The 12,955-nt window shown below is 41.7% G+C and overlaps 1 protein-coding gene across 2 annotated transcripts in view; it reads right to left on the minus strand.

The window, feature by feature from the left end:
- TRPC7 (transient receptor potential cation channel subfamily C member 7) overlaps positions 1-12,955 on the minus strand; it is a gene marked incomplete at both ends in the record, with an annotated part of 63,663 nt that overhangs the window by 31,725 nt on the left and 18,983 nt on the right. For both annotated transcript variants that reach the window (XM_083871914.1, XM_083871913.1), the window contains one exon: positions 11,818-12,000. In XM_083871914.1, the coding sequence (XP_083728040.1) occupies positions 11,818-12,000 (183 nt within the window). The remainder of the gene's footprint in view (positions 1-11,817; positions 12,001-12,955) is intronic.

Below are 12,955 nucleotides of genomic sequence, written 5' to 3' on the forward strand. Positions count from 1 at the left end.
GCTCCAAGGCAGAATGCTTCAAAGCACAGTGACAAATGGTGATGTGTGATATTGAATTTCAGAGGACTGAATGCTGCAGTGCTTTTTCAATGTTCCCATTAAACGCTATTTTCCTTTCTTCAGTGCTGGAAAATGAGGCGAGGAGCTTTTAGGGACAAACCGTGGATACTCCTGTGCTGCAGACAAGAAAGAGCAGTGTGACCAGGGCTGTGCAGGAGGGCAGGATATCTCTGATTGAAATGGAAGCACTGGCAGTGGAGGGGATTGCCTGGCTCCAAAACCAGCCACTTAAAAGCATTGAGTGCTTTATCTCCTGGGCAGAGTCAGTAAGGTAATGCATCAGGATCTGCGAGCTCCAGCAAAGTGTTTTCCAGTGTTTCTGCATTCAGGAACCATGGTGGGAGCTCTGCTGGTCCCATGGCCCTGGGATCCCAGTAGATGGCAGTGGTTTTTCCTGGTACCTCTTGATATAGAAAGGAAATTGTTCTTCCCTCCAGCCTATCAGTCACACAGCTTTTTAAGTTAAAAAAGGCTAAAAATACCCTTAATCAAATCACATATCAATCAGCTCAAATAATGAAGCCACCAAAGCAGCATTTTTGAGAGACAGTGAAAGACTCAGGGAAGTATTGACACCTCCAAAAGCCCCTGTCCCGTGCTACAGGGGATTAAATGAGATACATGAATATTTATCTGGAATATGGAAAAAAGTTTCTCGAAGACTTCAGTGGGAATTGAAAGGACCCAAAGGAAGAGTTTTACATATTGGAATAAAGAGGGCGTTTCAGAGACCACTGTGGATACCACAATGAGTGATCACTCTTCCACATTTCTAATTTGATGCCTGACAGCTCTTTCTAGTGGCTTAACATGTTATATGCACTGTGGGGAAACACTTCTGAGCTCCTGCAGCACAATGAGAGGGTTTTTTCCTTAGCATAATTGTTCATAAAAGCAGGAGGTTCACTCTACAGATGATAAAGTACCCTTATATTTTATAAACATATAGAAAGTTACTTCTGATAGAAAATGCTGTAATAGAGAGACTTCTATTTTTTATTTTCTGTTATATTGGACAGAGGGAGGGGAGAGGAGAGGAGAGGAGAGGAGAGGAGAGGAGAGGAGAGGAGAGGAGAGGAGAGGAGAGGAGAGGAGAGGAGAGGAGAGGAGAGGAGAGGAGAGGAGAGGAGAGGAGAGGAGAGGAGAGGAGAGGAGAGGAGAGGAGAGGAGAGGAGAGGAGAGGAGAGGAGAGGAGAGGAGAGGAGAGGAGAGGAGAGGAGAGGAGAGGAGAGGAGAGGAGAGGAGAGGAGAGGAGAGGAGAGGAGAGGAGAGGAGAGGAGAGGAGAGGAGAGGAGAGGAGAGGAGAGGAGAGGAGAGGAGAGGAGAGGCTCTGTCTTGGACAGAAAAATGGTGTCAGCAGAAATAAGGAAACTTGCAGCAAGACAGCTGAGAGACAGAGGTCAGCCTCAGATGATTGGAATTAATGGTGCAGAAAGAAGCCAGTATCTCTTTTATTACTGAAATAATTCTATTTCACTTTAAACTACAGAAATCTACCACTGAGGCAGAAGAATTAACCACTCAGACAGGATCACCTCACTTAGCTAATGTACCTACACTGAATAGCCAGGGGCTGTGCTAGGAAGGCAAAGCTCATCAGTGAAGCAGTGAAAGCAGATAAAACTCTGCATATCAGAGCTAACTAACATCATGAACCTGTGACTATAAAGTCCCGAGGTGCCCCTGTCAGGTCCTCTCAGCTTGTGCCTTCCTTGTCAGCCTTATGGCAAACTTCAGTGTGTTTAATCACCGAGTGTGAGCTGAAAAGGAGCTGCATAAATAGACTTTCAGGAGAACACTGGGGATGTCAAGAGACACTGGCAGGGGCAGGGACGAGCAATTTCTCTTTCCATCATGTAGCTGCATTCATGTCCTTGGAACAACCTTTCTGGGTTCATTATTAAGCATTTATCTTTTGATGTAGCTCTCTGCTTCTGCACACCTACATTTATTAACACCTTTTAGGCTGCAGCACCTGCTCACAGGAACCCTGGGCTGGGTGTGTAATCCTTCAAATGCCAGAAATCCGAGGGAAAATGCTGACTCAAATGAGTCATCCAAAGGGTTTCAATTGTCCCCTTGTGCCCCTGAACTATAAGTGAAAAAGAAAGGGGCAGCAAATGGGTTGCATCCATGGCTTTTCCCATTTTGCCAGCCCTACCCATGGTAGAAGGGTTGGACCTGGGTGATCTTTAAGGTCCCTTTCCAACCCAAACCATTGTGTGTTGTCAGGACCAGAGGAGCAGTCAGTGCTCCTGCAGGGATCCACACACTGGGAAAACCAGGTGGGATCTGAACCACACACGTTGTGAGCTCTGGAAAGTTTAAAGTACAGCAGAATTTTCATGAAGATTTCCTGACACTTCACAGAAAAACACAGCCTGAGATGAGCTTTCCATGCTCGTGTTCCCAGCAGGACCAAAGCCAGGGCTGGTCTGGAAGGGGAATTGAGGTTTTCTTGGCAGGTTTGCTGTGCTTGAGCAAAACCAGAGGGAGGGAGGAGGGAGGGAAAGCTGGGATTGCTGCTCAGGCAGTGCCGTGTTTCTCCCAGCAAAGCCTTCACCAAAGGAGAAATGAAATCATCATTTTTCTGCAGGTTGCTGAAGACTGTGGGAGTATCAGCAAACACTGGCAGGGGTGGAAAATCTCAGGGAAAGGTCAAAGCAGGATATTACTGTTCTTTCCCTGAAGGGTGAAAAATGCACTGCCATTTCACCAAAGAGGATCAGATGAATTAAGAGGTAAACAGATGCCCACATGCAAATGACAGGCCAAAAAAATCAATGAATGTATTAAAACGAAATATAGTTTCTTTGCTTTTATAAGACTTTTCCCTTTTGAAGACTCCTTTTCTATTTTAGGCATTTTTAGGACTTGAAGCCTAAATAAAGGCTCTGCATTTACACTGAATAAAATACTTTACTTGAACTGAAACATACATTTTTGGGGGTGGAAAAAAAAGGTAGAAAATGTGTCAAAACAGTTTTTTTTATTCAGTAAAAGACCCATTACAGAGTCGTTTCACTTGATGCAAAGCAGAAGATTACAGAGTTCAGTGGGAATTACTGAAGTTTGCTGGAAAACACACAGTGCAGGGAAAGACCAGCACAGGCAGAAGCCTTTCCTTATCTCCACGTTGTACTCTGCACTGAAAACCTCCAAGTGAACAAAGAGCCCTTTGTCTTGCAAAAAACTAATCTGAGACCTCAGCAGAAGCATTTGGGATATTCTAGATTAAATTATGTATATATTTCATGCTCTGGAGTGGGGAAAAATTTTACTTTTAGCAAATGCATGCGGTATTAAATTCTGACAGCTGAAATTGTGGGAGGGTAAATATGGCTGGAACTTGGTTCACTCTTTGCTGTTGAGGCTGCAAAAGAGGCAAATAAAACTGCAGGAAGTGTAAGGAAGAAATAGAAAAGTACTTGCCCTACTGCTAATGAAAATAAAATATAATGAATATAAAAATAACAAATGAAGTCCCATTCCAAAGATCCATGCTGTGACACTGGGACCTTTTCACAAAAAACCTCCTGCTCTAATTATAGTTAAATTCTATCCATGGCCATGGGCCCTGTTTTAAAAACACTTTGCATTAGACTAACCTTATAAGAGAGAGTAAAAACAGGTCCAAATTCTGTTGTCCAGATTAAAAAAAAAAAAAAAAAAAAAAGATGAAAGAAAATTCAACAGCTCAAACCTTGTTTCAATGGGATCTGACCACGGCATGAAAGGAAACACTGTGTGACACAAGGTCCTCTGAGAGATTGCTGCAGACACCCAGAGAACAGGGAAATGTCCCTGCCCTGAGGATTGCTGCAGCTTTCCCTCTGTCCCTGGGCTTCATTTGACTGTCTAATGGCATCACACAAATATTCATGAGGTTCTTGCTCATCCTGCAGATGGGCTTTGTGACAGGCCTGGTGAATATTCAGACCTGCTGTCTGGAGTATAACTTCAGCATTTTTAAACCTGTAGCAAAGGGAAAAGTTTTGTATTTGTAAGCAAGGCCGAGATGAGTCAGGATTATCAGGAAAAAAAAACCCCAACTAATTGTGCAACTCCAGTCTCTGAGTTACTTTTAGGGCATAAACCCACAAGTATTTAGTACAGTTTTAGTAAGAAATTGCACCTTTCACAAAACCTTTCACATTGCTTCCTTCTGAACCAAAACATCTTTCTCATCAGAGCCATTTGGCAGAGGGCAAATACATCAAACCCCAGGATAGTCACACGTTCTCCAATTTTATTGAAATCCAGTATCTGGATCCATTTGCTGGTTGACCTGTATTATCCAGTACAAAATGACGATTTTGAACACTCAAACCTTCACATAGCTCCTGTGACTCGTTGTGCTCTATAAAAACAAGAGTGTTTGGGGCAGATCTGCTCCCTGCTAAATCAGTGGGTGCATGAACAGGACTGGGATCTCACTTTGCAGAGGTGACAGGACAGATCCAGGGCAGTGCAGGTCACCCCAGTGCTGTGTGATGGCCCCAAAGCCCCTGTGAGGCTCAGGGCAGGGAAAGGGCAGGGAATGACCCTGCTGGGATGAGTGACGTGGGTGGAATCAGGCTTTGACCAGGCACAACTTAAAACCCAATAAACGCAAATTAGTTTAATAGAAAACAAAAATAATGGGGTCAATAAAACTGCCAAGACCTCTGCAAATGCAGTTTGTCCATTGACACTAATGTTCTTCAGTGCCGACTGGAAAGGCAAAATTAATAGTAATAGTGGAAGGGACTTTTGTTGTTCTTCTGTTAATTTTATACCATATGAAATGAAAAGGCAAATCTGGTATGTTTGATGTGAGTAACTAGAAAATGTAGAGTTTACACAAATTCTTTGATTGGTTCAGTTTAAACCTTGCTTTGATTTAAGTTTCTTTATAATTTGACTTTCCTGAGACAAAAAGGGCTTTTTTTGGGCTCAGTGTTCTTCTCTAAGGTAAGGAATAAGATGGTTGGCTCTTTGGAAAACTTCAGTTTCTTTTTCTACTGGGCTGCATGTTTTCTGAAGAGATGTATTGTTACTGTCTGATTTCTCTTCTTTTTACATATATGAATAAATCTTATCACTGAATTATTTATCTGAAAACATGGAATTGAATTGCAAGTCCCAGCCTTTAAGATTCCAGGATTTTTGTATCTGTGCAAAATCAAAACCACTTGAAAATCCTTGTTATTGAATTATTCATCTGAAAACATGCCACAATAAAAAAACTACCAAACAACAGTGTGCCTTTGGTATCTAAAAAAACAGCCACAGAGGGCATAGAAGGAGAGATTTAAAACACCACAGCCTCTTCCTCCCCCAGGAGAGCCAGGAACTGTTTTCCCTTGGCTGCATGGTGAGGAAACTGGGCTGGTGTTTGGGCTCAGATACCTCTGGTGGAGATGGATTTATTCCCAGCAGGGCTGAGGGGGAGACAGACTCACTCAGAGGATGAGACTCCTCTCTCCATCAGGTATAGAGTCCCAAAAATGTGCCCTAATGCAGACATCCACAAGAATGTATGTGACAAGAAGCTCACACAGGGGAGACTCACCCTGGGACAGCACCCATGCAGATCCACATTTGAACACCACTTGGGAAAAGACCCTCAGTAACTTGAAATACCGATTTATTTGTATTTATTTTAAGTGTTCTGCTCATCCATATCTGAATTTCCACCCCAAATACACCTTTACAGGTCTATTGCCTATGGGGAACTAGGAAAAGTCAAAATTGGAGTCAGCTAAGGTTAGGTTTGTAAAAAACCATATAAATTGCTCTTTTCTATGGGAATTTTATTATTAATTATTAATAAAGGTAATTTTAAGTCCTTTCATCTCAGATGTACATCCACATAATGGTTTTGATGTGTTCTTGTGCTTGTCTGTATCTTGATGGATATTTAAGACCCTGTGACACTGCAAATGAAAATAATTAAGTCTGCATATTACAGTAAACTGGGAATACTGCAGACAATATTCAGGATGAAGAAATGATTCATTGAAACCTTAAGAGGATTGATGGATGTACAGGAAATAACAAAATGAGATTCATCAAGGAAAAGAAAAGAAATTAAAACATCTGGGAAAAAGGAAATAATCATAGTCACAGATTTTAGTGGGAGGAAGGAACCTTGCTAATGAAATACTCAGATATAGAAATGCATTTTGTGAGGAAGGGAAGTAACTCCTTCCCTTTCCACCTCTGTCAAAACATCTGCAATATGCAATTAAAAATGTAAAAAGAAAAAATCACATGGATAAGCTTTAGAGTCCGGAATGACCACAGTGTTTCCACTGCTATTAAATTACATTTTACACTATTCATTGGCTCTCCCCTGATAGAAGCAAAGAGATACTTTTCTTCGCACCACCACTGTCCAAGCCATCAATGACTTTACAAGACTTCAGGTAAATATTCCTGAAACTAAGATGTGGGGAAAAAAATTAATGAGGGATTGCAGAAACAAAAATACAACTTTCTGAAAACCCTTTTGACTGAGGAGTTCTTCTCCTTGAGGCTTCTCATCAGATGGTAAACCATAACCCAGATGATAAACCATAACCCTGTCCTGTTCCAAGCCACATCTGTGTGTGCTACAGCCGCTGGGACACTGAAAGATCAATGTTTGTCCTACGAGAAATTCCCAAACTAAAGTTGTGGATGTGAATAATTTCGTTTGGGTTACCCAAATGCAGTTTTCCATTGCTGTTGAGGTTGGTGTGCAGATTGTGGGCCAGGCCCTGGTGTGCCTTTCCCCTTTCCCCTGCAGCAGCCCCTCCCCAGGGCACCCCCAGCACTGTGCAGGATAACTGCAAACTGAGAGCACTCACATCCCACCCACCATGGCATGAGGCACAGACACTCCTTGCTCTCCTCCTGGCAGAACTCCTTGTCAGTTCTGGGTTTCTCCTGCCCTCTGTTCTCCACCTTATTTTCCTGTGCTTGCCAGGCAAAACCCAAGCCGTCCCAGGTGACTTTCCTAAGGATGCTCTGGTGGAGCTGAGTTTGGGGCAGTGTCTGTTACTGCACATTTTGGGGGGCAGAACAGTTTCCCCAGCACAGGCAGGGCTGATTCTCTTGCCCATTCAGGGACTAACTCTCCCCAGCTCCCATTCAGGCTCTGCAGCAGTTAATGAGAGCTGGGACTTCTCATGCCCTCAAGTCTCTGAATCGTGTGACCGACGCAGTGAAAAGTTATAATCTAATGCAGCCATGAGTATTCTGTTCAGAGCATCCTCCATATGTTAATTATTAATAATATAGTTATGAAAAAGTTCCTGTTCCAGCTCTCTCTTAAATAGGATTTACACAGCCATCTGGTGTTCTGTTTAATTCTTTTTCTTTTCCCCAACCCAATTTGTGTATCTTCCTGTTAATTAAGTTAAAACTCGTGAAAGAGAAAGGTGCTCTTGCTTTGTGGTGGTTATGAGCAGAGCTGCTGAGAAGACAGAGATGGGCACTCAACATTTGCAATTAAAAGAATAGAGCAATGATAATTTTGCCAAGGGAAATGAATGTCACCTCCTACAGAGGAGCAACAGCTTTACACCTACAGAGAAGCCACAGCTTGACACCTAAAGGTAAATGTTGACACAAGTCCTCTGCCAACACTGAAGAGAAACAGGAAAGGATCATATTGGTACAGATTAAAATAAGAACATAAAATATGAAGGCATCTGTGCAGCTGATATACAAAAGCAAAATGATTTTGTTGTGAGACATCAACACTCTAATTTTCTCACTGTTGGCTGTCCAAGGGTAGTTCCACCCTCTGCACCTCTGCACCTCTGCCTCTCAACAGCAGAAATCATACTCTGGCTTAGTTAGAAATGAGTTCACACACAGAAAAAATGTGTGCTACCCCTACATTTCAAGTACCTGGGTGAAAACAAATCTGTTTGAATGTTTCAAGAAAAGAAAAGAAAAAAAAAGCATTACTACAAATTTTTTAGTCAAGAACACAGTAAGCTTTCAGATGTTGTAAACCTGCATGAGGAGCAGCTGAGGGTATCCACAGCCCACAGAGCTCATGGTCCTTGGGGCCAGAACTTCAGTTTAGCAAATCAAACCACTCTTGGTTATAATCCACCAAAACTACCTGTTCCACTTTAGTGCTGCTTTTTATTTTGCCACTTCTATGAGCAGCTGCTGGACTCCAGCAGAGTTTGCTCTCACTGTGAAAGTTCCCAGCCTCTGCTTCAGTGTCCAAGAGAAGCCCTGAACAGTCTGGTGCAGCATCATCACAGTGCTTGGTGCTCTTACTGCACCTTCCTCCTCCTCCCTGTGCCCCAGACCCTGCAGTGCTGGAAGGGAAAGAAATCTCTTATTGCCTGAAGTGTGCAAGTGCAAAGCATCACTAAATAAACCCGGGGAGACAATGGTAAATCTGTAAAAAACAGTCCCATAATATGGGCTAAAAGTTCAGTTCTTGGAAAGAATTCAGGATTCAGTAAATGTTTATGTGTTTGAAAATTGTTTTGCTCTTGACAAAGTGTTTCCATTTTGTTAATTTTCAAGGAATCATTAAGACAGTTGATCTAAATGGAGAAATGCTTCTGGAAAACTTGGGCAGAGGACATTTGAGTGATTTTTTTCTGAAAATCTTGGGGTACAGAGTGAGTATTTAGTTCCTTCAAAAAGTGTGAAGAGTAACAGCAATAAAGGGTTTTTATTAACAACCTTGTAAACTACTGTAATGTGTAAAAGTTTCATAATTCTTCAAATATCTTTTATAGAAAGTCCTTTAATTAGAACCGTAAGCTTCTCACCATCACTGTGTTAGTGGCATGCTTTGCAGAAGAAAAGGAAAAAGTGAAGCCTGTAAATTTTGATGCTTTCTTGAATGACTTTACAAGATTCATCTCAAACTTTGTAAATTAGGACAAAACATAACGATCAATCAAGCCCTGTCCTTTCACTTGACCAGAGAATTTGAACCTCAGTTTTTTTGAAGCTGAAAATGAATGAGGTAATGGGGGGCTTTAATTGGAAACACAGGAGGAAAAATGCAGAGACAGATAATTTAGGGCATGGACAAAAACCTGCTATAGGCACCAGTTTACTGAGCAGAGGAAGAAGGCTCCAGCCCTGATGTGAACACAGGATTTTCCTTAGACAGCTGTGACTGCAGTAACTGCACTGTATGAAGACAATGAAGTAACAAAGAAATTTGGAAGAACAAGGGAGATTTTAGAAGATTTTTCAAAGGCCTGATGAAACTCTGAAGATGCAATTGCTCTTCTGTCTGAGGATGGGAGTCCTTGACATCTTTCCCAGACTCTAGAAATAAAAATGTGATGAAATACAGACTGCATCAGCAGCTGTAAAAGTAAAATAATGGATATTAAATAATAATTTTCAATGCATTTCATGGTTCTCTGCAATTTTTCATCAAAGAAAGCCTTTTGTAAGGCACTTGGTATTAATATGGAAATGTGAATTAAGAAGCTAATGGTAGAAATAGATTTTTGAACCATCAAATATTTCTTAAAATTTCCTATGCAAGTGCAAATATTTAGTCTGGATATGAACTTAATGAAAAAATAACTCATAACCACTAACACCTTTTTCTTTTTTTTCTTTTTCAGACCATTCTGAAGTCCCTAAAGTTGTTTTGTATAAAACTCCTGCACAAGCAGGGCCATCCCAGGGCACATGGTGCAGGATTATGTTTGGACAGTTCTCAAATATCCCCAGTGAGGGAGACTCCACATTCTCTGGGCAATCTGTTCCAGTGCTTGGTCACATCAACAGTAAAGAAATTCTTCCTCCTATGCAGGTGGAACTTCCTGGGCATCAGTTTCTGTCTAGTGTCTCTTGTGCTGTTACCTGGAACACTGAGCACAGCCTGGTCCATCCTCTCAACACCTCCTCCCTGCAGACCCTGGCAGATTTTGATGAGGTTTCCTCTCAGATCTCTCCTCTCAGGTTTGAACATGCTCAGCTCCCTCAGCCTTCCCTCCTAAGAAGGATGCTCCAGTCCCCTAATTATCTTTGTTCCCTGCTGGACCCATTACAGGAGCTGCACATCTCTCTTGTACTGAGGAGCCCAGAACTGGGCAAGGTCTACTCAGGATGAGTCATTAGCTTTGAAAAAGTGACTTGAAATTTGAAGAATCTGTCCAAGAATTAGTTCATTAAATATGCATAATACTTCACCTTCCCTCTGACCCCTCTCTATTATAGGATTTCCTTAAAATGAAAATGGAGTTCAAAGCACAGGATTTGTACACATAAGCCTAAATATCTCTGAACTGAATGAAAAGCTTGCACCTGAAATACATTTCCTCTTAGGGAATTAATTACCCCACTACTGTAACACCCTTTGTTCAGCAAGTGTGACCAATATCAGTCTATTATCACATCACTCCCAGAGCCCAAAGCCATTTTTCTGAGTGTGTCTCTGTCTCCCACAGGCTGAACTATCGTGTTTTCCAGCTAGCAGTTAAATGCTCATCTTACACATAGACACACAGGGGTTGCTGAGAAGAATGTGCTGAAAAATGCTGACCTGAGAGTCATCATGAGACTGCTGAATGCTCCTGTTCACATCCTGTAATTAGTTTAACAGTTATTACCAGTGTGCAACAAGTTGCTGTGATCCAGAAAGGATGCTCAGCTTTCTCGGGCTTAGGAAGGTTTTTATACATGAAAAAATCAACTGTACACAACCTCCCACAGGTGCTTTAAGTCAATATTCATGCATTGGGAAAAGTTGCACAGGGTGAGAAATGGGGAATGTCCCTCTGGAGCCAGGTAAGCCAAGGTAGAAGTGCTCAGAGGGGCACAGCAACTCAAGCCAGTGCTCTTGGTATCAAAAGGATGACACAAATTTTTAGAGGGAAAAGTGAGCAAAGTAGCACAGGAGAATTCACACCCTGAAAAGGCTCAGGGTTCTGGCAAAGGTCCCTTGCAACTCAGAATGTTCTGTGATTCTGTGACTGATGATTCTCAGGCCATGGATCACTGGGCACTATTCCATGATGAGGTACTATCTGTGTCTTTTAGATTAATTCATTTTCTGAAAGAGCACCAGAGCAAGTTTGGCCTCCTGGTACCAAAGCAACTGATCCAATAACAAAACTTGACCCAGCTCATTGAACATCTGACTGAGAGTGAACTGATGATGTTCAGCTGAGATGCTCAGCTTGGTTTTGGTGATTGCACAAAGCAGAGACACAACATCCCAGGAGAAAATATTTGGCTCCATACTACGTGCTCCAGCATGAGAGCATTTAATTTCAAATATGTTTTAAGATTCCCTTTAATTAATAGCTTTCATAACAGGAAAAGACCTTCTCCAGCCAGCCCAGCAGCACAGTCAAGAGGCAAAAGGAAGCAGGTGGTGGGTTTGGGAGGGGAAAGAGAGAGCAGATGTTAGCTTGAAAATTTGGAACACTCTTTGAGTCCTGCAGCAGGAGCCCAGTTTCCATCAATGCATATTGTAGGAGCAATTAATTGGGACCACCCAGGCCTGGAATTTGCCAGAATAACATTTTCCATCCACACAGCACACTTCTGTAAGGCTGAATTGTTGTTTCAAATACTTGTAGAAGAATTTATTTTTCACTTTGCAGATAACCTTTGCCATATTAAAGAATGTGAGAAGCTGCAAATCAAGCCACAAGTTGCTAAAATTCTTGGGACTGTCCCGGTGCCACTGAAATTTACCTTTCATTTATTTTTCAGGTGGCATCAAGGAAACACAATTAAATGTGAAGACATATTCCCCAGGGGCCCAAAGGAAGAGCTTACCTTTTTGACCTCATATTTAATAGCAAGTTTAATCCTGCTCAGACTTGGCCTGTGGTGCTCAGGGCACAAATGGATGTTGACATCTCCATTCAGGATAGCTTCCACTTCTTCAGTGTCTCTGCACAGGTCCAGCACCCCCACGACAAAGTCCTTGCATTGCATAGATAACTTCCGATAGTCGTTCTGGGGGAAAACAGAAAAAAAAAAGGTATTTAACTGTGCACTGGAAAGCTGGGCTGCAAACAGGCAAATGAAAAAAGGAGGAGAAAGCAATTGTGAGCAAGGTAACTTCTGCAAAACTACTGCCTGGAAGGGTAAGAAAGCATTTGATGTACACAGCATGTTGATGGCTTTTCACAGAAGTACAGGAACTCCTCCAGACTTAATTAGCAATGTCTCTATCAGCACCATCGTTTGCATGACAATAGAACGAGTTTTGCAGAACAAGTAAATAATTTCTAGGGAAATCTTCATTTTAAGCAATCAGTTGATCTCTGCTCTCTGCGTGGGGTATCTCTAGGAATGTAAAAATATGGCCAAAAAAAAAGGTCCTGCTAACTGCAGGATATAAAATATGCAGCAAATTTTTCAGTTTAGATTCATTCCTGGTAATTCTTTCTTTCATAACTTTCAAGAAGTTTCAGACTGGTACAATAAGCAGGAGCATCACACACAGATGTATCCAAATGAATTATATAGTTGTAATTCCAACTTCAGCCTCAAACCTCAGAATTTAGTTAAACATTCCTGAAAGAGCATCCAAATGATCAGTGTCACACCTCTATTACTTGTTACCTCTCCAAGTAACGGAACTTCAGAAACTCAGCATGATTTGCTGTGGAATAATTTCACTTTGCAAACCCAAATTACACTTGTGGGGAAAGAGATAACCTGGACCTGACTTGACAGAGGGCTAGAAGAGCAATTTCCCTGCCTTAAATTAAATTGTGATTGATTTTCACATACTTGACACTTAAAAATAGAGAAAGTGGCACCATCTGAGTAAATGCGGTAAATTAGAATACAATTAAGGCTACCATTAATATCATAACAAAATGGTGATATTAAAGGCTCGATTCAATAAATAGGAATAATAAGCATAAGACAAGCTCTAAGTGACTTGAGAGATCTTTTCAAA

The sequence above is a fragment of the Zosterops lateralis genome, assembly GCF_965231275.1.
Source record: "Zosterops lateralis genome assembly, chromosome: 14".
Classification (NCBI taxonomy): Eukaryota; Metazoa; Chordata; class Aves; order Passeriformes; family Zosteropidae; genus Zosterops; species Zosterops lateralis.